The sequence below is a fragment of the Brachyistius frenatus genome, unplaced genomic scaffold (genome assembly GCF_029030835.1).
Source record: "Brachyistius frenatus isolate BFR_SWC_R1_liver_20210118 unplaced genomic scaffold, ASM2903083v1 Contig_169, whole genome shotgun sequence".
Lineage (NCBI taxonomy): Eukaryota > Metazoa > Chordata > Actinopteri > Embiotocidae > Brachyistius > Brachyistius frenatus.
This window is the reverse complement of record NW_027210768.1, coordinates 713,841-740,095: the sequence shown is the minus strand read 5'-3', so window position 1 is coordinate 740,095 and position 26,255 is coordinate 713,841. Positions and strand designations below refer to the sequence as shown.

Sequence of the window (26,255 nt, the reverse complement as noted above, 5' to 3'; positions counted from 1 at the left end):
ATTGTAGACAGACGTTTTGTCATGGTGTAATTCGTTTATTAGTAAATACATATATCTATTTTAAAGCAATGTCTATATTTTCATGATAAATAAAAATATCACTTTTGATATCCAAAAATACTTTTAACACAGTGGTCTAAAGTAAATATATACAGTTAGTATCTGGGTAGTTTCATTTTATTAGACTTTTACTTAAAATGGAAAACTTTTTTTTGCCTCTTTTTACACCGCTAAATTTCTTTAACAGCTACGGAAAAATTCAGTTTACATGTTGCATCTTTAATAATAATAATAAAAAAAACTAAATCAATTTTGTATATACAGCAGTACTTAGGTAATAAATGTAGCAAAACCACACAATTAAAGTAATCCATCACTAATTAAGACCACGAATATACATTTTTTTCAAAGTAAAAAAAGGTGATCATATTATTGTACCTTTATTATTTGAACTGCTTCATGCAGTTACATCTATAACAAGGCATTTGATTATATCAGTTATTATGTTTTGTTACTTAAACAGTTAAATAAATGTAGTGGGGTAAAATATTATACTCTTACTCGGAAAATGTTATGGAAAATAAAGCACATATTTTTTGTAATTTTAAATAGTATTTTGAATTTGAACAGTGTTTATATATTGTTTATTAATCCCACAATGGGGGAATTTAGTCGCCACAGCAGCATAGAAACACAAAAAAGGTGCACACAATAAGAACAAATTTACAAATACGTATACATAAAATGAGACAGATAAAAATTATTGTTTTAGAAAAGAAAATAAGAGCAATGAATTAATAAATACACACACACACACACACATACACACACACACACACACACACACACACACTAAACACAAAAACAAATAAAATAAAATAAAAATAAATATATTTACTACCATATATTTATTTTTTATTTTTTGTGTATACAGTCTGTGTGTGTGTGTGTATAGTTATTAACAGCAAACAGTTCTTGATTTATATGGCTATTTAAGTTAAATAGTCATTTTTTTCGACATCAGTGTTTTATGAGCCTCAGACTTGTTGTGCATTCGGGCGACCCCGTATCCCAAAACGCGCGCACCCCGAGCTCCAGGCGGGACTTCCTTTCTCTTGCGGATGCCAGGGTGAGCAGGCAGAAAGGGCTTGGTCGGGGTGTCACCGGTCCGTCTCTCACAACCTGGCTAACGACGCTACCGCCGCCGAAGCCCCGTAGATGAATCTCATCCACGGCTATGCTGCCCTGAGAGCGCCGCGAGGATCCGCCCCGCCAACATGTCTGATGTCAACAAGACTATTCAGAAATGGCACGCCAGTTTCAAGAAAGGCACGGACTTTGACTCGTGGGGACAATTAGTGGAGGCTATAGATGAGTACCAAATGTAAGTTGCATTCAACATGTGTATCCTGTCGCTGCTGGTTTATCCGGATTCCTCTCCTTTCTGATCCGGAGACCGTGCAGGGAGATAACGGCGTGTGCACGGTGCTTCTCCAGAAGTGAGCCGCTGAGCTGTCAGTCAGCTCCGGTAAATAAACCCGAGCCCGTCCGTGACGTGATGCGGCGGTTGTTGCAGAGTCGCTGTGTTGCATCCCAGCTTCATCCACGGCAGCAGTTCGTGGAAAACCCTCCAGAGCTGCGTGCCGTGGGTTTCATTTTGCGTCATGAAGTGCAGAAAAGGGCCAGTATTCCTCAGAGTGTTGAGAAACGGGCAGCCACACCCTCTCATTGTTAGGGTGGGCTTCATCAGTTTAGTGAGGAGTGCTTTCTGCTTTTCACGTCAGTCTCTTTGCCGTTTTTCCAGCATACCATCTGAGGTTGGTCTGCTAATTACCGCTTTATTTAAGATTGTGATGCAAAATCTAGACCCCGATTGCACCTTTTCTCCACCGCAAGGGGGCGCAGACATGCATACGGCAGCCACCTTACATTGCATGCATCTTCATGAGTGTTATGGGGAATCATTGATGTCTCTAACTGTGCTCATGTTGGTTAATTCAGTCTAGCAAGACAACTGCAAAGAGAAGTCCAGTCGACCAACTCATCAGACTTCACAGAGGAGCAGAAGGTAATCATTACATCTGGGTGCAACAACCTTCACACGGAAAAAAGTCTGCGGCTTCACTCTCACAAATGTTTGTTTTTCTCTTCTTCTTCTTTTTTTTTTGTGTAGAAAACTTTAGGGAAGACTGCAACATGCCTGGAGATGAGAAGTGCTAGTTTACAGGTTTGTGTTGTTGTTTTTGAGTCTGTTTGACACGTACGTGCAAAATGTAGCACGGTCAAATGTCAAATCCCCTAAAATGCATCATCCCTAATAATCCATAATGTCCACCTCCAATGCTTCTTCAGTTTTGAAGCATTGTTTGTCAAGTTGGTTTAAATTTGTGTAAATTCCCTTTCCGGAATAAACAGGTTCAGTTTTGAGTCTGTCCTCTTGTCTGCTCTTCCTCAGTGCACTCCGTCAAAGGAGGAGTTCAAGTTAGAAGACCTGAAAAAACTGGAGAACAGTAAGTGTGAGACTGATCGCTCTGATAAATCACTGGATATTCTAATTCAAAATAAAAAAAATCAACTTCTTTTCTTCAACAGTAATCAAAAATATACTCAGCTACAACAAGGCGTTCCCCTTTGATGTCCAGCCGGTGCCCTTGAGGTAAAAAAATCCATCTGTGACATTTTATCGTGTCTAATCTTCAGATGAAGTGATTTGTTTTTTTCTCTGTTCCTGTCTTTCAGGAGAATCCTCGCTCCGGGTGAAGAGGAGAACCTCGAGCTGGAGGAGGAAGAAGATGCCGCAGCAGGAGCAGGTTCAACGGAAGCTTTTCCACCGCGAGCTCCTGGTACTTCACACCCGCTCATCAAACTCACCTTTGTTCGGACTGCTTGGTTTCATGTCATTTTGCCCGGTTGTCCTGTTGTATATGAACTGTCTGACTATGCGTCTTTTTGTTCTTTCTGTCGGGGCTGTGCATGGCTTCATCGCTCATTCCTGCCTGCCTGGTTCATTTGCAGTTTCGCAAGGTACGGCATCTAAATTCATCCTCTGCCGCATGACGGACATGTTTTTTTTATTCTTTTTTTTAAATTTTCAACACAGTCTGTTGCTCAGTTGAGAAAATGTGAATTATAAATGTCACATTCAGAGTTAATTTTAGAATTAGATGCTTCTTCTTCTTTTTGACTGTAGGTTAATGAGTTTCTCTCTTCATGAATAGAGCCCAAGTTCCCTTCTGCTTATTAAAATGAAAAAAAAAAAAAAGTATAACCACATTTTGTCAATGAAAGAATCTCTGTGGAGAAAAAAAAAACAGAGTAAGAACTAAACACTAGAGAACAGCAGCTAACCAGGAAGTGGAGTGGCACTTGATAAATACGTAATTTATAATGTTTGAATGGTAACTAAAAATTTCCCCTCGGAGATTAATAAAGTAAATACCTACCTACCTAAAAGCACTGTGTGGGTTGTTTGTTACTCTTTGTTGCTCATTCGCTGTTATGAGACAGAACCGCTAACGTCTGTAACCTTTGTCCTTTTACAGGTACCTTGTTGCCACGGTTACCCTCGGAGCCTGCGATGACGCTACTTACGATAAAGATTGAAAAAATAGGGTTGAAGGATGCCGGGCAGTGCATCGATCCCTACATGACCATTAGTGTGAAAGGTACAGATCCCAGGATGCATGTTTTTAAATGGGCCTGCAGTGTGCGATTGCTTGAATTAATGTGAGCAGAGTGTGGCCAGTTTCCGATTACAGCCGCAGACTTCCCTCCATTGTGGTTCCACTCACTCCGTCTTGTACTGAAAAGCTTCTCAAGTGCTTTGAAAATGCGGCTTCAAGTCTGGAAAACAGTCTGTTGTTGTCTCTGCCTGCAGATCTGAACGGTGTGGATGTGAACCCAGTGCAGGACACCCCCGTGGCCAGCAGGAAGGAAGACACCTACATTCACTTCAGTGTGGACGTAGAGATCCAGAGACACGTGGAGAAATTACCAAAAGGTAACGTTTGACGCCAACCGGGCAGAGCGGGCGGCTGCTTGGGACACCCCGAAAGCACCGGGCTCACTGAACGTCGAATTATTTTGTTCATCTGATTAATAAATAGTCCTTTTGGAGACGGGCCCTTTCAAATGACGATGTCAAACGAGGACAGTCGCAGTCTGGCTCCGCCCACCTGTTGCTCACAGCTTCATTCACCCAAATCACACAAACAAAGCCTTTTTCTCTGCAGGGAAACCATGAATTCAATTCAGTTTCAAGCTGTGTATATCGAGGTGTGTTTGATGGAGAATATCTCTCGTCAGCCCTCCCATGTTGTCCTATAATTCACATTATGTTCTAATTCCTTGCAGGAGCAGCTATCTTCTTTGAATTCAAGCACTACAAACCCAAAAAGAGGTTTACCAGCACAAAATGCTTTGGCTTCATGGAAATGGACGAGATCAAACCCGGACCGATTGTCATTGAACTGTGAGTCGGCCAGTGAATGCTTCTTCTTCTTTTCTTTCTTTTTTTAAAAAAAATTTTAGGAACAACATTTCTTGAGGTTTTTCTCATGTCGGTAAAAAAAAAAAAAGGTGTCTTCTTGTGTTTCAGGTACAAGAAGCCAACAGACTTTAAGAGGAAGAAACTGCAGCTTCTCACAAAGAAACCACTTTATCTCCATCTTCATCAGACAATACACAAGGACAGCTAAGTCAGACTCGAACCGCCAACCGTCTCTCACATCCAGCAAAACGAGCTGTTTCCCATCAACACATCCAGCAATACTCAAGGCCCCATATGAACAAAGAGAAGAGGACTGAGCCGCGGTCACATCAGCTCACGCTCAAGATTTTTGATTTCTGTTGCAGGAAATTCTCAAAAAAACTTAAAACAGATTGTTGGGCGAGTTAACGAACTCCAGCAGTAGCATGTTGCTCAAGATAAACAGCCTCATCTTCAGTCTTCCTTTGCGCTCCTTTTTTGGGGGGAGGGGGGAAACTGGGAAACAACCAGAGTCGCTGCAGGTGCTGAAACTTCAGTTTGGCTCGTTGCGTTTGTGGAGAAGGACTTTGGACTGTCAAGTAAAATTCAGCAAAACATTAACCCCTTAAAGTTTAACCCTGCTTTAATAAAAAAAAAAAGAAAAAGAAAAAAAAAAGACGAGAAGCTTGTTTTGTTTGTTGGACTCACGGTGACAACAATGCAGCACAGCGATTCGACAAGTAGACGACAGAAGATGTCGAAAACTACTGCTGTGCTTGTGTGTCTCATTACAAAGTAAAGAGCTGCTGTCGGTTTTGATATCTTAAAACAGTTTACATCGATTGAATTGAGCAGCTTGTGATTTCAGACAATGTGGAATCGGGACCGGCAGAGTTTTAACAACTACAGCTGCCAAACTATGGGACTTGTTGAGGAAGTTGAGAATCAACCAGTAACTAAAAAGGAATTCAAGATAAAACGGCGAGTTTGTCTGCTCCATTGAAACACAAAAAGTGCATTCCTAAATTCAGATGGTCCAGGATGGTCTACAGAGTCTGAAGTGTGCTCTTATTATAAACCTATGTTCAGTTTTGAACTATTAACGTCATAAATCTAAAACGGGTTTAACCGATAACATTTTAAATCGCTACAAAAAAGTTCATTAACTAACGAAATCCATTTCCACATTTTGTCTTTAAATAGTAAATTAACAACAGAATTTTAACAAAGGAATTACAAAATTAACTTATTTCACCATATTTGTTTGTCACTTTAACATTTACGGTTTGTATTTGAACCTGTACCAATTCAAAGAAAATTATTTTTCATTTTAAGGGGTGGTTCAACATTTGGGGAAATGTGCTCATGTATAATTAAACAATAAACACATCTGTTAATTTCTGGTGGTGAACTACAGTTTCTCGAGGTTTAGTGTTTAAATGGTGCAATTATGCTAAATATACAGTGGCATCTACATTTTAATTGAGTTACAATACATTTTATTTGCTTTGTCGGATCAGGTCACATTTAAATATTTGTTTAGAAAATATGAATAAAATGAGATTACGACACGGGTGAAATTTAACGTGACCGTAAACCCTGACAGTCGCCACACGTCAGTATTTATGCTTCGGTAGGGATTCAATTTACTGAGTTTAAATACTGTTGCATACTGTTTTTTAAAATGCATAGAATGAGTCAAATTGACGCAGCGTGCTTTGCCTGCTGTTCATTTGTTTTGTTTGAGCCAGATGTTTATAACATCAAGCAAGCAGAAATGTAGTGTTGGATAAAGCAGATGTTTTCCACCTGCCCACAAGAGGTTTTGTAATCCGGTGTTACTTTGCAGATCAAAATGTTCTGTGTATACAGTTTCTATCTGAATGAAATGCTTACAGATGGTGGATCTTTACTGGCCGTCAAACTACAGATCGGTGCTCTTGTTCTTTTAAGGATCGTGTGTGTCTTTACAGTTCAGGAAAGTCCACTGCTTTTATTTTGAAATTTCACATTGTGCGACTTTTATTCTGACTTCAGATGTTCTTGTTCACTCAAACATCGACATTGTAACGTTTGATTTTAGATTTTATTTTTGTAATGTCAAAAAAAACAGGAATTTCAATTAACTGTAAGATACACTAAGTGATGGATTTACATGAACTGTGTGTGCGAAGCGCCACAACGTGGCAGGACTGGGAACTGTTCGGTTGACAGATTGAGGGGAATTGTATCGAACATTTACAATGCTTCTAATTTCTAATAAACTACAAACGAGGCAGTTTTGTTGGATGGATTTCTTTCAGAGCATCGTCCAGTAAACGGACTGCATTTTTAGCACGTACGTCTACATTAACTTAATTATATTTTTTTTAAGTTTATTTCTCAGATATATTATCTGCTCAAAAACTATTTTTTAATAATTTCAAGTTATTTCCCTTTAAAGACTAAACGTGTACGAGACATAATGTAATCTGCCGAGTTTTATTTTCTACCATTTTCACTTATTTCAGTCCAGTTCCCTCAAATTACAGAAAAGGTCCTTTCACTGACCCTCCACCTCGTCACATTTAGTCTTGCAAATAGCTTCCGTTTTATTAACTTCATCCAAATCAACAAAGGCCAACTGCACAACAACACAAAAAAAAGTACCCATAAAATAGAATCAACAATAAATTATATTTATCATATGTGTAGCGATAAGCTTTGGTTCATCAGCGCTAATTTATGGATGAATAAATTTAGTCTTGGTTTAAAATAATGCAGTTTAGATCACGGTGTGTGAATATCATTTTTAATTGTTGTAAGCACTTCAAATTAAACTAATTTCCCCTCTACGATGCTGTGATGGAGGCACAAACTCTGTTTTTCCTCAAAATATGGACAAATAAAACCAAAACTACGCATGGCTTCATACATCTGGAGCAGGTACGTTTAGACGCGTGATGTTTATTTTGGGTGAAGCGACACTTTCAGCGTCTTTTGTGCCTCTTAACTTAGATTTGGGGTAAATTCCTGAGCGAGTGTGTGCCGATGAGAACCGCGTGTGTGTGAAAATGCTGTCCAGGTCTACGGCCTGTTGACGGTGGTGAGAAGCAGAGAAGAGCCGACTCTCGTCCAGATCATAATTTCAAAATGTGAAGAAAGATCTTGGTAATTTGCCAAAACATGTCGGCACTGTGCTTCACTGTCCCTGCCCACGTAAAAACTACATTAAGCAAAATTTTTTTAAAGAGCATACAGTTTTTGCACCAATATGTTTCTATCGCAGTAGTGGCACAGATGTATGCCTTATTTTTTCTCAAATAAAGGCCTCATCACACCTCGCAGAGCCCACAGAGAGTGTTTAAAGCACATTCTCCGCTGATAACATAACACCGACAGCTTTTTCATTTTTTTATTATTAAAAGTTCTACCAACATAGTAAAATAAGTTATACATCTGGCCATCAAATTACACATTTGCTTTACAGTTCATACTAAAGCAACAGCTTTGGGAAAATTATGGTATTCCTGAAATGTTAGAAGCTAAACCTCCCTCCTGTTTCTCCTTTTTTAAAATAATTTCCACAGGAAATGACATTAAAAAATTTTGCCCTTTAAAAATCATTGCTATATATATTCTTTTAAAAGATCCACATAAATGAAAATTCTCTGGCATATAAATGAAGTGTTATTGCACAATAAGCGGTTCAGAAAAAGTGGCAACCCTCTCAATTCATATTGATTTCAGACACATAATTATTGATGATTCTTTAATCTAAGGACCACGTTTTTGATAAACATCATTTAATTTTTTTCATTTTATAACAGAAATATGAAAATAATCATGACCTATGTTTGGACTGGGTTGTTATTGTGGTACCGTAGCTCCTGCAGCTGGTGGCATTTTTTAAGGCTTGACCATGGCTGGCCTCGCTGAGTCCTGACGGGCCTCCTGACGGGCCTCCTGACGGGCCTCCTGACGGGCCTCCTGACGGGCCTCCTGCTTCACATGCAGGTCGTGTCTGGGGCCGCTGTGAGCTCCCGCTGAGTTCTGGAGGGCACTGGGCGCAGCATGACCATATCCAACACCGGGATGTGCAGGATGGCGTGGGGGACCGAGAGGCAGGTCCATTGGTGGGCCGGTGTGGTCACGCGGTCCTGGGAAGCGCATGTCGGGAGGGACGGGTGGACGTGGTCCCACAGGCCCACGGACACCTTAACGGCACGATTGAAAAACAGTCAGAAAAGGCTGGAAAACATCCACACAATCAGCGACTAAATATACAAATGAGCAACATACAGGGAGTCATGAACAAATCTTTTAGATTGAGAACAACTTTTATTATCGAACAAACTGCCAACAACTGAAATGGACGGATTATAATCCTAAAACATTTGCTTTCTCCGTGCAACAGACATTACTATCCCATGGTGGCTAACGTTAGCAAACAGACGTTCTGCAACTCCTCATTATCTTGTAATTTTCCCTCGTGGTTTCAACAGCTGCTGTTCATCAGGAGTTATATCGTCTCACTTTAAGCAGCGCAGGTGGTGACAGATGCATGTTTCCCTCCAGGGCTTGAATTAGCACCGTCTACTTCGTGCTATCAGCTGCGTCTGTCAGCGGGTTTGTACAGACTCGCTGGTCTACATGATGCATACTGCAGCTACAGCGAACAGGCTCCCCACATCCATTCATGTACCACTGAACACCGGCACATCCTACAGAAAAACTCACTCTTTTGACTAAAAGGGTGGAAACGACACTAAATTCTTGACAAAATACTGAGGCTACAAAACACGATGTGCTGAAACTCAAACAAAGGGCTGACTGTACCGTGTGGCGGAGGCATCGGTCCAAAGTGATGAGGCAGAGGGGGACGGAAGTGTGGTGGCGGTGGACCCCGAGGATCGATGACGTGGCCGGGACCCGGCCTGGGGTGGAAGGCATGCCCATTGGCCGGTCGAGGTCCAAACTCTCCTCCCATCAATCCAGGCAGCAGCATCCCTGGGTGTCCGTTGGCCGGTAGTGGAGGCCCGTGCAAAGCGGGAAGTGCATTTGGAGGAGGGGGGCCAGGTGGGAGGTGGTAAGGACCAGGTCGTGGCTGTCTGTAAGGTCCGGGTGGTGGTAGACGACCGTGGGGTCCAGGCGGCAGTAGTGGGTCGTGGGATCCAGGGCCGGACGGAGGGCCCTGGACCATGGGGCCAGGCGAGTCCCTGATAGGTGATGCGTGGAAAGATCCAGGTCCCTGAAATAGACACAGATGATCAGAAAAGCAGAAAATAAACTGGGATGGTTTTTTTTCATGTGCGGTCGCAATTTTCCTGAGTGTACAGCGGATGGATTAAAATTTTAATCATGCAGTGAAGATATTCAGAAACCACACAATTAACTCCCAAACCATAAGTGCCTTTAGCCCGGCCTCAATCACATGACCAGTAACCACACACCATGATTATTTGGGTGAAAAAAAAAAAATCAAACCGCTTTAACGAATACTTGAGCTCTGACACACATACTCTGCAACTTTTAAAAACCCAAATATTTCCAAGACACATTTCGCTGAAGTTTTGTCTAAAAGAGTGTTTCTGTCAGTGGTGTGAGAGCAGGTGAAGCCACACACTCAGCCTTAAAAACAGTTAAGTTCAGCCCCAGGGAAGCAAAAAAACAAACAAACATGTTAAACTCTTCCCGTATCCACATACAGCTGTAGGGAAGAGAGGGTGGAGTGCCTGCATACACCTTCACACCAAGCACCAACCGGAGAGTCTCTGTACTCACTGGCTCTGGACTCTCTGTGGAGGCCTCAGCCTCAGCCTCAGCCTCAGCCTCAGCTTTTACCTGTGGATCTACCTCTTGTGTCTGTTTTCGAGCAAGGACATACACAGCGGACATGTAGGTAGGAGCCGTAGCTCTACAGATGGAAGGAGGGACGGTATCTTATAAAAGCGAGTCAAATGGCGTGATGAGAAAATGACTTACAGAAACGTCCAAGTTGGCTGGAGATGAGCTACGAGGGCCCATCATGTCTGCAAGAGGAGAAACAGCACAGCGTTATGAGCAGGTTAGGAGCAACCATGAACCCTTTGAAATGCAAAGACACTTCAGAGGACATACCCATCCCAGAGATGTGCTTGTTGTCAGGGTAACGACCATGTGGATCTGATGGAGGTCGAGGACCTGAGGCGAGATGAAGACAAGACGATGAATGATATTTAAAAAAAAAAAAAAAAAAAAGTCAGACTGTTTGTAGCACCTTTCCAGGGAAAACATGGTTTGAGGAAAAAAGGAAGAGGAGATAAAGTAGGAAAATCAGAGGAGCAAAGCATTTTATATTAGTTAAACCCCTGAAAACTTGGTTTCCAATGAAAATCTCCTTAGTGAAAGTTAAATAAACAACTATTAAGCAGAACATTTGAGAAATTCCTGTTTATTAAGAGTTTAACATGAAAAGTCATCTAATCTGCTTTATCGAGACTACTTTGTTATATGACCCAACTGTTCATACTAAGAAGCTGATCGAGAAAATATATTTTCAGGGCTTTAAAAGTTAAAAGAGGGCAAAACACATTTTAACAGTAACACACGAAAAGTCTTCCTCACAAAGGACATTTCTAAATGGTTCAACTAAAAGGTACAAAACATGGTCAGGTAGCAGAAAGATGCAGGATGCGACACACTGGGAAGAAATAAAGGAAGGAAAAAGTCGAGGTGAGAACGCTGAAAAGAAAACTAAAGTCAGGAGTGGAAGAGGAGAGAGATTTAAGGACATGAGGCTACTGTGCAGGGATGATGTCCGACCGGTGAAAAACTGAAGGTGAAGTAATCCACTTGGACTCACCATACGGGTCAATTCTTCGCCCGGCTGGGGCAGAAGGAGGGCGCCTGGGACCCTCTATCATTAATGGAGGGGATGGCGCACCCCCACTCACAGGAGAGGGCCCATATGAGTCACCTGTTACGATCAAACCATCAATTTACAGAAAGAAAAGCAGCAGCTGACAATACACCACAATCTAGGCACAGCAGAGGGCCTCGCTCCAGGCTCTCTGAGAAAGTCAAAGTACTTCAACATGACACGTGAACGCCGACACGTGACCAAATGTTTCCTAACAAGCAAAAACAAGACTACAAGAAGAAAGAAAAAAGCAGGATTAGGAAACAGCCTCCTCCTCCTCCTCCTGTGGTTGTGGAGAACTGTCCCGCTGGGAAGAGAACAGCAGGCGAGTTGTGTCGGCTTACCTTGACGAGGGCCGGCAGGCTGACCGGAGTTCGGTCTGAAGAGAGGAGCGCGGCGCTCGTTCAGTTGGGAGGTGAGTACGGCGAGTCTGTGAACACAGGAAACCTGATCAGATGCAATTCATTGTGACGGGCTGAGCTGCACCTCACATTTATTTGAATTATCATTATATCTGCTGAAAATAGACAACAACAACAAAAATAGATGACACAATCAAATTGCTTCAACAATTTGTCCAAATAAGTCAAAAGAAAACAAAAACCCAAGATATTTAGTTTACGGTGATGTTAGGTGCTGCAACCAATGAATATTTGGTGATTTTTACAACTTTCTGCGTATAAACCGGCTAATCATGAGTGGGGAAAGTAATATTCTGACATTTCAGATGAACTACAGGACTGAGAAATCCAACATTTTTCATGAAACTGTTTTAATAATTCTGCCGACACTCACTTTTCACGGAGCTTTGATGATTCGACCTTCTCTTGATTCAGAGCTCGCTCTGCATTACGGGCATTTACCTGGAAACAACACGGAGAATTAATATACAATTTACGGCTTGTTTTTAATCCTAAAAAGGCTCAAATATCTGTTTATAGCATGTTGTTATTTGTGAATGTATTCCATGCAAGTTACCCAGTTTGAATGAGTTTTGTTTTCCTGTTCCTTTATCTAAAAGAAGAGAAAAGAGCCATACAGCCAGGGTTCAGGTTTCAGGGAAATTTCTCTTCGTATTTGTTCATTTTAAAATATAAATCTTAACCACAGCCCACCTGTTCTTTATAGACTTCCTCGGTCTTCTTCATCTGGTCTTCCATTTCATTAATGCGCTGCCTTAAGACTTTGACCTGCTCCTCAGCTTCAAGAGCTTTTCCTCCAACCTCAGTCAGCAGATTTTCTTTGCTGCGTCGCTCCAGCTCCTCTTTGGTTAATCTCCTGTAAAAACAAAACAAACAGAGACGCTCCTTCAAACATCCGTATTCAACTCTTCATACCGCGTCTCCATGTTAAAGATGCAGGCATTTATACAGAACTGGATTTTGCTTTAAAAAAAAGTTCAGCTTATTCATCGTCATCATTGTGAAATGATAGTAAATCAAATTTAGAGACTGTTACAAATATTATATCACAAAACTCTCAATCACTGGAAATCATAAAACATTTGTTCACATATTTGAAGAAAAAAATGTGGCGACATTTCTACAGAGTGCTGAAACTGCACTCACTGCTGCAGAGCGTTTTCCTTCTGCTGGTACATCTCAACCATGATTTCGTTTTTCTGCTGGAGGATCGTGAATTGGTTTTCAACGTGGCTCTTATCGCTTTTTAGGGCTGCAATTGCATGTTCCAGCTCCTGGTGTTGTTCTGTTATAATTTAAAACAAAATGTTAAATGAGAGACGTTCAAAAACTTCACATTTGTGCGATTTCATTATTAGTAATACTACTTTATTACACAATGTTGACAGAAAATGTATTTCTTCATGACCGACATACCTTCCAGGGCCTTCCTAGACTTTTCTTCATTCAGCAGTTTTGTCATGAAGCGATCGCGCTCTTCTTCGACTACAGTGAGTGTGGTCTGGACCTGTGAACAAGTACAGAAATGAGAACCATACAATCCCGAAAGGCCTAATTTAAAAACATTGAAACTCTTTAGTAAAACTAGAGTGAGTTTTAAAACCTTTGTTGACATCTTACCCTGGAAACATCCATCATCTGCTTGATTCTGTTCTTTATGGCTGTTTTCTTATCTGTAAATGACAGCGAAGAACACTTTATATTATGAAATGGTAGTTAACAAAACAACTCAACTTCAAAACTACTGAATGTATCTGCATGTTTATTCTTCCTTTTCCTAAATTAATGACAGCGTTGGCCTCACCAGGTGCTACTTCACCATTGGCTAAAACTTTGATGTTCCCTTTTTGCAAATCACAAGCATCCAGGTCTGCCAGGAGGTCAGACAGCACCTGTTAGCAGACATTTTTGTGCAGGGTCAGCAAATAATTTGATATAAGTCAAGAAACAAAAGACAAGTCAGTATGACAATAGTGAGAGAAAAATACTGACCTCCACGTTGTGATCTTTGAGCACCGCCGAGTCCTTGAGTTCTTTCTGGGACTTTTGATAGACTTTAATCTTCTCGTTCAGTTCCTTGTGTTTTTCCTCCCAGCCTTTAATAGTAGCCTTGAGCTGGAAGTGATTGACAGGGTCAGAAGAAGGCTCCAGGAAAAGAATCTCTAAAATTATCTTAGCTTTTTTTACTTGGCTATATTTTGATCATTCACAATATAATGGCCCTCGTAAAAGGATTCGCTGATCAACAAATCCAAAACAGGTCTACTGCTTACCGTTTTGTTTTCCTCTTTTAATCCAGTAAAATCTTTCTGAAGACATTTGTGTTGAACGTTTCGGGCATCTTCACGAATCTTAGCCTCATCCAGGAGAACAGTTGTCTGTGGCCAAAGCAGAGTTCATTAGATGCACTCAAAGTGAAAGGTTACAGTAACACAGCGGAGTCTTGCACTTTACAAAATATTGTGCAAGGATTTGTACCTTATTGAGCGCTTCCTGAATCTTTTTCCTGCTGAGCTGCAACTTCTCATTTGACTTCTCTAATTTTTCAATCTGTTGAAAAAGCATTTAATGTCATGAATCTGAGGAGACAGTTTTTAATAATAACAGTAAGGAAAATACATTAAACACTTACCCTGTTTTTGTTCTGGAGAAAGTTTGCCCGTTCTTCTTCAAGTAGTTTTGCGTATTTGTTGTTTTCCTCAGCCATCTGTCCATTCAGTGTTTCTGCCTCCACAACTTTATTCTGAAAAAAGAAAATGAGAGAAACTTGACTGACAGTCCTTAAAAAACAAGAAGTCATTTTATCTTCTTTCCAGATGACACACAACATAATGAAATGATTTACAGGTATAAGATGTGCAGCGGTAGTTGTGAAAGGCAAATCTAACAACAGACCCTTCTCCATTGTTAAAAGCTCCCTTTTCAAATAAAAACACTCAATACAATACAAACAAAAACAAGACAAAAACACATCGTTTCCTTACCTCTAGGTTTTGCATCCTTTTCATTGTACAGCTAACTGTTTCCTTTGATTGCTTCTGATTTTCTTTTAGTTGTTCCGTCTTTCAGAAAAAGAAGAAAAAACTAATTAAAACTTTATCCAAAGTAGCTCATAGACCTTTGATCACATTTCTCTTGTAACTCACCTGTTTCTTAAGTTCAGACATTTTGGCGAGAGCATCGATCTTTTCTTTTTTCAGTGACTGGATTTGTTCTGCGAGCCTTTTTTCATCCACTTTTTCCACAACAGAAAGAACACAGTCAGTGAGGATTTAAAAATCTGCATTTTGTAACGTGATGAGGAAAACATAAGTAAAACCTACCAAGGTATTCTCTCTTCTTCACCTAAAAAAATACAGTAAATTAACATCAATTTTGTGGCTTATCAAAACATTAGAAATAATTAGCACCGCACATTCATCATGTGTAATGTAGCTTTAACTTTTAGGAAAGTTTATAAATATTGTCCAATAATGATCCAGATATGGAAAATATTACATTATGTCCAATTCAATCTAAAGGTAGTTGAGCTCAGGGGGAGAATTAGGCACCAAGACAATGTCTTTAGACTCAAAACATGATTCAATCTAAACTTATACAAACACGATTATCATTTGTTGCTGTCAAATAATAACATATTATTAAGAGTTGAGATGAGAGCAGTAATATTGCAACACTTACTGCCAAAACAGTTCTCCAGAAGAAGAGGGTGAAGGTCACAACCCCAACCACTGCGGTGAGGACAACAGCTTGCCAAGGACAGCCAAACAAAGTTTCACCCGGCTTCCACTCTTCTGGCAGCAATGAAATCATCTGAGGACACAAAAACACAAACACAGTGTTCACACTGAAGTCTGACATAAAGCTGGAGAAAGATGGTTAAACATAAATAATATAAGAAGGAACTGTTGCATGTCAAATGAGGTGAGGAGCAAACAGCTTTGTTACACTTGTTATCATCCTTTAAAACAAAAACAAAATAATCTAACGAGACACTAAATGGGCACAGAAGGCAGAAGATCTACATTTAGTATCACCTCAAATCAACTTTCAGTATTTATAAGAACCTTTTGACTAAGATAGTGTGAACCACAATCTGATCAACAACAAAGGTGAGTGATGAGTGATCTGTTACTCTACTCGCACCACCACAAAGGCAGGTCATCACACTACTGAGGGCATTAACAAAAATGAAGTGCTGTGCAACTAAATGATCTACTTATGCCGGAGTCATCAAAGCTGAAATTGCAGATCAACTGCACAGAAAGGCAAGAAGCTGCAAAACTACTGAACTCTTTTACGTTTCCTTTCACTACCACAATCAATACACAGTGTCAATCCAGTGCACTATACATTTTGACGTGGATAAGTACCTCTTAAGCATTGCAGTATTAAGAGTATTATAAAAAGGTAGCTGGTGCTACAACTTGACAAAAAAAGAAAAAAAAATTATGCATCCATCAGCTATTTTAAAATGTAGACACCTAAATCTTACAACTACAATCCAGATGGGGTTTAAATCAGTTAAACTGGCTTCAGTGGTTTATTTGTATGTCCAGGCAGAAGTACTAGTGGCTCAACCTCAAAGAAACCTTTGAACTCCACAGGTGATTGTTCATGCAGGAGCAAACACTCACTCCCTCTACTACAATGCAGGCATTAAGGTGAAATTAAGTTAACATCTTCCCTGAAGCCGAACTGTTTAATATGGCATTGCACAAAGGAAAGATGGTGGTCATACTCAGAAAACACGTTATGAAAAGAGGCACGTGAAAGTGGAAGGCCTTCTGCAAACGTTTGAGCAGCTCAGGTGCACGTGTTGCTAAAGATGAGGTTGGTGGGTGAATTCAGGAACAACAAAACGACCAAGCGAAGGACCGTCTGTCACGCGCTCATCAACACGTCAGCAGGCCATGACGACATAATTAATACCTGGACCGTCTGTCACGCGCTCATCAACACGTCAGCAGGCCATGACGACATAATTAATACCTGGACCGTCTGTCACGCGCTCATCAACACGTCAGCAGGCCATGACGACATAATTAATACCTGGACCGTCTGTCACGCGCTCATCAACACGTCAGCAGGCCATGACGACATAATTGATACCTGGACCGTCTGTCACGCGCTCATCAACACGTCAGCAGGCCATGACGACATAATTAATACCTGACCGGGGCTCAGTCTGACAAATGTTTCACTTACATGTCGCACTTCTTTGAGGAGAAACATGCTGATGTGGTCCGGTACCGCCACAGGTCCGGTACCACCACGGGTCCGGTACCACCACGGGTCCGGTACCGCTTCGCTCTCTATGGTCGGGTTGGACTCAACAACGGAACTAGCTGAATGCTAGTTTGACAGATACCAGCTAGCTTGCTAGCACGTTAGCTGTCCTCGACAGTCCACTGCAGGTTGAGCTAACGCCAGTTAGCCGACAGCGTTAAAGAATACGATGTAATAAAATGACGTTTAACAGCCGGACTCGGAACCAACAGCTTCTAATGGTAATTACAGACGAGCCGACGGTTCTGAAATAAAACAACCGAGTTTATCTGCTGGATCAAATGTTGACACCAGTTTGACCACAGAAAGAGTTTCAGGAGCTCCGAGAACTCGACGGTACCGAGTCCAGATGGAGACGGTGTGTTGTGATCTGCTGGTCCGAGTCCAGATGAGGCCCGAGTCCAGATGAGGCCCGTCTATCAGGCCCGTCTATCAGCACCGGCTGCTGAACTTCAACCGACACCGCGACAGTCAACAGGGGGAGGGCCCTGGGACGTTCAGGGGAAGTCGGAAATCTGAACTTTCCCTGACACAGACGTCCTAATAAGCACTGACGACCAATGTGGGACTACAGGACAGACCACAATGCTTATAGGATTTAAAAACAACAACTTTTATCCGTTGCAGGGGTAGTTAGAAGCCAGTACAGTATAGTGATAGTATCGTGGTTCATATTTGGTTTGTTTGCTGTTCATTTACACTTTTTAGAAAAATTATATTTCTTCAGTCTTCTACACTCATTATTGGACCAAATCTCTGTCATCATACCAATTTTTTTTTAATTTTGTGTCTATTTGAGTACTCAATGGTTCACTTCACACTGTTATCATCAGTGTAGTTACCTTTTAAAAACCCAGTTTCCTTGCAGACTGGCTAATAGTGTGTGTAGGGCAGGATATTATAAACTATATTATGTAGATGATATGTAGACATATAAACCACTTCCATACATTACCAGCATTTACTTTGTAGCTGGTGGTGATAATTTCCCACCCTGTTGTTTTGTTTTTTTAAACTTCCCTACTTGTTCCAAAGCTCTCACTTCTCTTTACTTTCTTGATATCTAGTTGGAACCGCAACAGACATGCAGCACACAGAGATTAATGTGATGTTGAATTTATGTTCTGAATTAATGGGGATGAACTGAGACAAGACAAGTATCTTACAGTACTGTACAATTCTTGGACTTACCACAGTGGTCCACTCTGAAGTTTTATTCTTGATTATTGAAAGGATGCAACTGGTGTAAACAATTCCAGTTGAGAGTAATCCCGCTTCTTCTTCGTGCATTTCAGATACTGGCTCCATCGAGTCCATAGATCCTTATGGGACGATATTTGCCAGTTAGTCAGTTTGTATGTGTTATGGATGCACTACGTGAGAATCTTACATTTTAGCTGATAGAATCAAACAAAACTCATCTATGACTTATAGATGGATCCCAGGAGTGAACTTTTAAACACAATTGTGCTATATTTTATGGTAAGGAAATACAGGTTTATATTTTCTAATTATGTCATCATGAATAATGAAGATCTTTTAATCGAGTTGTCAAATTTAAGATAAGAAATTGGCAAAAAGTAAAATATAAAGAATTCTTCCCACAAGGTGGCAACTGAGCAGCTTTTGTTTCTGCCTTAAAGAAATTTGACATAATTTCAACACAATTGACATAATTGAAAAAGATATATCAATTATGTTGTTTAGATTACCAACCTGAGGGTGAGTGCTCCACCTCAACACCAAGTCCCATGTCTAAAGGATTTTCCAGGGTGGCTTGAGGGACTTTCTGCATCTCGTCCGATTCACTGAAGTTCGGCGGATTGTCTTTGTTTTTATTAAAATGTCCGCCGTCCTCGTCAACGCTGACGTCTGGAGCAGAGGGCACCTCGTCCAAAACAATCTGCTCCTCTTCCACCTCAGCTGGCCTTTCTTCATGATCCTTTAATGTGACGTTGTCACCGCTCTCGGCCTCCGGAAGGCTGTCAAATGTTTCTTCAACAATGTGGGCCACGTCTTCTGTAACATTGAACTCATGTTCATCTATAAAGCAAACACAGAAAATAAAACCCATGCGCAATTAGAGAGTAATCAAGAACGTGATTTCTCAGCTGTGGCTAGAGAGGACTGTAATTGTGGTGGGGGAATTGGGTCTTTTTCTGGGAGGTGTACATTTGGTAACTCGGGTTTGACCTTGTGACAGCAGGTATGATCTAATGCTTTGTCAACAGAGTGTCTTTGCCAAAGGCCTGTCCCAGCTTCTATTATAAATCTGGAACATCTCTGTACACTACATGATATCTGTAAAGCAAAGATAGAAAGATCTTTGTCATGCAATTAAAAAATGTTCACACCGTATTGAACTAAAATGCATATTGGATGATGCAGCTCTAAGTGTAGATGTAATGTCATCCAAGGCTCACTGAGAAAGTAAAATCATGCAGCAACATTTGGAGAGGATTTGTGATTTAGTGTAGTTTCAATTAGTGCTGAAACTATCAGTTATTTGATTGGTGAGTTGACTGAAAATGAATAAACAATTTTAAAAATTGATTCAGTTTTAAGCCATTGGTCAGGCAAAAAGTCAAACCATTACTACTTCTCAAATGAGTGGAATTTCTTCTTCTGTCTGCATACTGTTACAATGTGAAGTCAAACACCTTTGACTCTGGAACAATTTACCAGCGTTTTCTCACTTTTTTCTGACCTTTCATGCTCTACAATAAACAAGTAATAAATCAAATAAACAATACTGTATAATTCACATCCTTAAAGTGACCCTGTGATGACTTTTCTTTTTGCTCTGCTTCAAAGTGCCTGAAGAATGTTTTCTTTTCAGTCATCAAATTAATTAATAATGAACATATGTTTTAGTTACAGCCCAAATCTTCATAGAAATGTGTCCTTCAGCACACTGAAAGCTAACTTTTAAAATTTTGTAGCATGCAACCAGCCCAAACAAACACGGTTGCCTTGAGCTGCTTTTGAAGAAGGTAAAGTTAAGTACGTGGCAGAGAAAAAAAAGAAGAAGCATTTTGTGTCTTTGTGGCCACAATTCATTGTTTACGAAAGTTTCATTCTATCACAACATGTCACTTGAGACATATGCTGCTGCCAGGTATGAATCCCTTTAAACTCAATCAGGATATATCTGGAAACAAGATACAGGTCGAAACAGGTCTGAAAGGGTAACCGAGGACGGCATATCTGCTGGGCCATCGTAGCAAATCCTGAATTCACTTTTTCTTTGGATCATAAGATGATGTAATGTCCTGTATTTGTCTGTAAAAGGCCCAGTTATCAGTGGTTAAAGTGGAAAATGCAATGCTAGTTGACTCTGCCAATCACAGAGGAGCCAAGTATCTAGTACCTTATGGGGACAAGATTTAAAATAATAAAAATCAAACTCACCTTGCTCATTATCTGATGATTTTTCTGCTGCTAAGGGTGTACTGTCACTGGCTGTCGAATATTTTTGTCGAAGGCTGAAAGCGAGCTCCTGAAAGTCATCCAGTATTTCCGTTTCCTCGTCTAAAATACTCGTGTCCGCATGGTGGTCATTGTTGTTTTTTGTGTACCGACCATCAAGCATCTTCTCAATTTCGTCCAAGATAGCGTTCTCAGAAGCTTCCAGGATCCCCTCGAGAGAGTTTTCAATGGCCTGCATGGTGCTTGTGTGTGAGAGACGGGTAGCCTGGAGCTCTATGTCCAGATCAGAGAACATGGCCTCCACTTTGAACAGATTCTTTAGACCGAAAAGCTTCTGGACCCGATTCATTTTCTCCGCTGTGAAGTGGTCTCTCAGCAGAGTCAGCCTCATTATGCTGTCGCTGTATTCTGGCTCTGGAGTTGACGCACTGGGCTGAGCTGTTTCAGGTTCCTCAGCGTCTGACTGTGAGAAAGAAAGTGCATTTTCATCTTCGAGTAATTTCTCTTTGTCTTCCTCCATCTCTGCATCTTTTTCATCTTCCTTTTCCTCTGGATGTGGTTCGTCGTCAATCTCCGGTTCCTCAACAGGTACTTCATCTTGACTGTAATTACTCTCTAAATTGGTCACTAAATCATCTTGTATCTGACTATCATCAACTATATTTGTGTCATCTTTGAGATCTGGAACGTTTGATATCCTCTCTTCAGTGAACCTGCGCTGGTTTGTTTTTCTTTCAGTAATGGCTAATTCTTGATCGGTTTTGTTTTCCTCCAATGCGTCGTCTAAATCCTGCTCTATTACAACACTACTGTCCTGCACATTTACTTCATCCTTATTGACCTCTGATACCTTGGACACTTCCTCCTCTTCTTTGTCCTCGGTGGGTTCATATGTTGTTTTAATATCTGGTTTCCCAGCGTCAGGACTGCCTAAAAGTTCATCTGGATCTACTGATATGCTCTCTTCTGTTTGATGGCGTATCGGCTCCTCAGCCGACTTTAACGTTTCATCCCAAGCTTCCTCATGTCCGATCACTTCTCCATCACTCTCATCCTCAAAATTAAACAAAACCTTCCCAGTGTCGCTCACGGTTTCTTTAATATCGGCCTGTACTGAGCTGGATTTCAGAGGATCTTCAAGAACTGGTTCTATTTTCTTTGGGTCTTTGTGGGATTTTACTGAGAGTGGTTCTTCCTTTGCTTCCTCAAAACTCTGTGTAACTTCTGAAACAGCTTCTTCCTCCCGATCCTCCTCATCTTCATCCTCCTCTGAACTCAAATCTTGCCCTGCCATCTCTCCTCCTGTGACAACTGAAAACACAGTATCTCCAAGCGATGTCCACATGTTCTTCTCCTCCGCTGGCTTTGGTTTGTCGTCCGGTGCCGCTGCCGGACTTTCAGTCTCTTTCAGAGAATCAGATGCTGGAGTGTTCATGGTTTCTTCAGAGAACGACAGCAGTGGAGTTTCCTCTTTAACATCGATGTCATCTTCAGAATGGTGTTGTACTTCTTCACTGTCCTCCTCTTCATATGGGGTAACGTTCTTGGTGATTTCCTCGTCGGTGGTGACCGCATCAAAAGTTGTCCCAAAAGTAGTTGTCAACTTGGGGATTTGCACTCCTTTAGAAACCGAGACTGGTTCATCATCTGAATCAAAATCCTCTTTGGACACATGTTCTTTGGTTTCACTACTTTCAGACATATTTTCAACAAACTCTGGTGCATGTTTTTGCTCAACTTCTTCCTCTGTAGCATCAGGTGGAGCTGCTGAATCGGACTCTTCTATTTCTGTTGAAGGCGACTCAGTTGAGGTGTCGAGTTCAGGTGAAGAGGCACTTTGATCATGATGCTCAGTTGGTTTCTCACTGGTATTCACGTCTGATGGCTGTGTTTCTTTCGGTGTGCCCTCTGCCACTTGGATTTGGTCAGATGCTCCCTTGTTTTCATTATCACTGTCCTCCGGTGACGAGCCTAAAAGATAATCTACGTCGTAGTTGTCAAACTTATCAAACCCAGTGTCAAAACAGACAAAATCTGTTTCCTGAGAGGAAGACGAAAAATGAAAGTTACAAAAAAAGGCATGGTAATCACCTTTCTAAATGCTATTATTTGGATCGTGAGAGCTTTATTGCATTTTAGTATCATATCTTCATACCTGTGCTGGAATTTCCACTTCTTTGTCAGTATAAAGATGGTTTATTGCAAGAAGGTCCTTTGGGAAATAGCCGAAGTTACTTCCAACCTGTTGACAAGAGAGCATGTTGAGGACTTTTGTTATCTAGATTGGCTTCATAATAACACAGCAATTATTGAATATTAACTATAGTATACTTACACTTCCGGCCCACATGTCAGCCCTTCTTCCTGACAATTTGTAGTATACGTAGATAGTTTCAGATTTCTTGAATGCCAGGAAACGACAATCAGGTCCTGAGAAATCTTTCACAGCTTTTCCCCGACATAGAAGCACTAAAAAAAGCAAAGGATGAAAAATTACAACTCTTTTAATAATCTTATTTTTCACATTTCACAAGTTCAAACAGGAAGTTACAGTAAACAGTTTTGTCCTTTTAACAGCAGCAGCAAAACAAAATGAGACCAAAAGTGATGATGCAACAAACGGATTACAAGAAAAGACGTATGTGGATGTTAAAACCTAAATCTCATGGTTGTGTCTCAGCTTTGAAGTCTTAAAAGGCTGTGACTTTGTCTTGTGTGTAATCATTTGTTGTACGAGTCAAAACCATCTTTCCCTGCTGATAACGAACCAATAAAATGACTTCTTATCACCTGGAGAAGATGTTATGTCGTGGTTAACGCTTAGTTTCTGATGAAGACTGTCTTCAACAGACAACCGTCCCTCCAGCTCAACCTGCTTTTCCTTAAACCTAATAAAGCTCACTTCGTTTTCTAATGTTTCATCTACACTTTGCTGAGCTACAAACGTCTTCGTGGTCCGTTGGTTTGTGTTGCGCAGCGTTGTCAACAAAATGAGACGCAGGTCAACAGTCGTCTCATCGGGTTGAACAACAGAGGCCTCAACCAGATGCTGTTTATTCAGGAACTACATCAGCTTTAACACACCAAGCCGGTCGGTGGCTAATTAGCTGCTAACATTAGCATCCACTATTCACCGTGCGAGGCAGGCCGCTCCGGCCGGCCGGGCGACCGGCCGCCGCGGCTGCGTCTGAACGGACCACCCCGCCGATGACTAACGTTAACATCACAGAGCATCACGCAGCTCAACGGCATCAGAACAACTGGAAGAGGCGCTCAAGGTCGGCCGCCAACATCGATCGGCAACAGGTCAAGAGATAAGGCGCCGTTTATGGCTAGCTGTGGTGTCGGGATGGGGGAGGACGCGTCCCGGAGCCCCCCAGCTGGTCGCCGGAGAAACTTACTGCTGCACTCCTCATCGGCGCATCTCTTGAAGTCGGAGAACCTTTTCTCCAAGGCTGCTGTTGAAATAAAGTTAAATAAAAGTAATAAAAAGCCTTGTCGGTAAAAGTGTTTTGCTGCCATGCTGGCAGTTTTGTCGGCTGTTTGACTCCCTGCTGGAGCTCGAGCACTGGGCTGCAGGACCGACACGTCAGCACATCAGATCCGGCTGGGTGGGTGTCGGCGCCGAGCCTCTCACGGGATGTAGGGAAGGGTTGGGCCGCTTCAGGTGACTGTGGGGAACTGTTCAAGCACACGCACAGATACCATTCATCTGGAATAACCCAATGTTTCCCCAGACTTTGCAGACTGTAAAAGGTCTTTATCAGGCATATTTGAATGGTAACTTAAGTGTTTGGTCACGTCAATGCCCCCCCCCTCTCGCCCCCCCCCCCCCATAAAGAGCTGCAGCAATGACTCGATCAATTTTAATTGATTTGCAGAAAATTAATCGATTTTGACCACTGACTAATAATTTCCCCTCTTTTTTTTTTTTTTTAATGAAAAAAGTGAAACAGTATGTACATGCAGGAAATTCCTTTAGTGAAATGCAGTCTGTCACAAGTCAAAATGCCTCCTGTTAAACATGTAACATGACAGATTACATTATCAATGTCAGTGGGAAAATGCAGTGTCACACAAACTTTAAAACAAACAGGGAAGAAATCAAATCGCAAAAACATATTGAATGAAATTCTTACCTAAATCCTTGCTAGTCAAAAGTCAACTTTTGATATTTCTCAGGGTCATAGTCGAGATTCTCCTGAACGGGAATCCAGTCAAAGTTTTGCGCCAGCTATTACGGATTATTTTTAATGAATATTTTAAATTAGAAAATTTCGATGTCAAAATGCGAAAAAAGTGAACTTTGCCTTCGATTTTCTTAGTAACTGTAAGGTACAAACTCTTGATATAAAGTAGAGTCATAGTCAGGAGGGACTTTAACAGGAATCCACTCAATGTTTAACACCACCTATTCAGGATTTCATTTTATTCATGTTCAAATGACGACAAAACACTTTTTGACAATAAAAAAAATTAATTTGCCTTTAAATTCCTGCCCACTATAGTATCTCGTCCAAAACATGGGAAAAAAGTCATACTGCAAATATGTGTATCATGTCTGTATAAAATATATTTGCAGAGGTGGAATTTAATTTAGTACATTTGCTTATTCACAAATTCAAGGTACTTGTACTCTACTTGAGTATTTCTAGTTTATGCAGCTTTATTCTTCCACTTCTCAACATCTCAGAGTTGAATCTTACTTACTCCTGACAGCTTTACTTTTCTAACATAAAATTTTCACACCTCCCTGCCCAGTAAATCCATGGACTTATCTCCCAATGAAGTGATTTTGAATGTGTTTTTCTTGTAATGCAGGATACCACTACCACTCATTACTTGGTGAATACCACAGAAACTGGTTATGAAAAAACTGGAGGACTCAAAATGCTCCTAAACTCTAGATATCTTTGACTTTTTCCTCATGTACTGGTTTAAGAGAGCCATTTTGAACACAACTTGTAAAACACAACACAAAAGTTGTAGTACAGTGAACAAAGATCCAGTTTGAGCCTTCATTTCACTGCAGATTAAAGCAGAGAGGAAGACGAAAAACACAGGAAGCTCCTTGTTCCGCCTCTTCCGGTTACAGCAGCCAATCACCGTGCAGCGCCCCCCCAAACCCCTCTCCCTTCCCCTTCCCTTCCTTAGCTACTCCACAGGAAACATGATGGTAAATGACAGCGCATGGGATTCCTATTTTCTGATGATGGAGCACTGTGGAAGAGGGGGAAGAACAAAAACCACATTAAATGGAAAGTACAAGAGGCTGTGAATGTGGTAGAAAGATGGTCTTATTTATGGGGATTCAAGTTTTCTGTGGGAAAAACTAAAACACTCATGTTTACTAGAAAGAGAGGAGTTGATGCTCAGATAAAGATGTGCGAACAAAAGATTGAACTGAAAGTTTTTAGGTTTCTAGGTGTGGCTCGAAGATAAATTAACATGGAATGATCATATTCAGAGAATAGTTATGAAATGTAAAAATATTTTAAACGTAATGAGGTGTCTAACAGGAGCAAGCAGGTCTGCAATTAAAAATATTTATATCGCTCTGATGAGATCAGTTCTCGATTATGGGTGTGTTGTATTTGGATCAGCTGCAAAAACTTCATTAAAGAAGCTGGAAGTGGTGCAATCCCAAGCTCTGAGACTCTGCTGTGGTGCATTTAAAACAAGTCCTGTGTCTGGTCTTCAGGTGGAGGGGGGTGAGATATATCAGATAACATTCCCTTCTACAGTACCGCTATCAGCAACACCACCT

General features: G+C 41.0%; 2 protein-coding genes across 5 annotated transcripts; one reads left to right on the top strand and one right to left on the bottom strand.

Annotated features, from left to right (window-relative positions):
• The first annotated feature begins 1,109 nt into the window (after positions 1–1,109).
• aida (axin interactor, dorsalization associated) lies at positions 1,110–6,744 on the top strand. Its single transcript, XM_069717170.1, has 10 exons — positions 1,110–1,384; positions 2,002–2,068; positions 2,174–2,227; positions 2,456–2,510; positions 2,593–2,656; positions 2,740–2,843; positions 3,543–3,665; positions 3,878–4,000; positions 4,354–4,471; positions 4,598–6,744. The coding sequence occupies exons 1-10, from the start codon at positions 1,278–1,280 to the stop codon at positions 4,695–4,697; spliced, it is 915 nt and encodes a 304-aa protein (XP_069573271.1). The 5' UTR covers positions 1,110–1,277; the 3' UTR covers positions 4,698–6,744.
• A 186-nt stretch (positions 6,745–6,930) lies between these two features.
• Positions 6,931–24,048, bottom strand: mia3 (MIA SH3 domain ER export factor 3). Of its 4 annotated transcripts, none has more exons than XM_069717165.1 (28): positions 23,890–24,048; positions 22,824–22,957; positions 22,644–22,730; positions 20,471–22,529; positions 18,776–19,102; positions 18,251–18,381; positions 15,452–15,583; positions 15,094–15,115; positions 14,917–15,005; positions 14,755–14,832; positions 14,403–14,513; positions 14,249–14,320; positions 14,044–14,148; positions 13,763–13,885; positions 13,575–13,662; positions 13,391–13,443; positions 13,187–13,277; positions 12,917–13,055; positions 12,464–12,626; positions 12,327–12,362; positions 12,144–12,211; positions 11,693–11,778; positions 11,292–11,405; positions 10,568–10,630; positions 10,433–10,479; positions 10,232–10,312; positions 9,287–9,698; positions 6,931–8,664 (listed from the first exon to the last, which is right to left on the bottom strand). In XM_069717165.1, exons 1-28 carry the CDS (start codon positions 24,008–24,010, stop codon positions 8,357–8,359), a joined length of 5,340 nt encoding a protein of 1,779 aa, XP_069573266.1. In that variant the 5' UTR covers positions 24,011–24,048; the 3' UTR covers positions 6,931–8,356. The 4 variants fall into 4 exon arrangements, with proteins under 4 accessions (XP_069573266.1, XP_069573268.1, XP_069573269.1 ...); XM_069717167.1 differs by lacking the exon at positions 23,890–24,048 and adding an exon at positions 23,623–23,755; XM_069717168.1 differs by lacking the exon at positions 10,232–10,312.
• Positions 24,049–26,255: the final 2,207 nt, after the last annotated feature.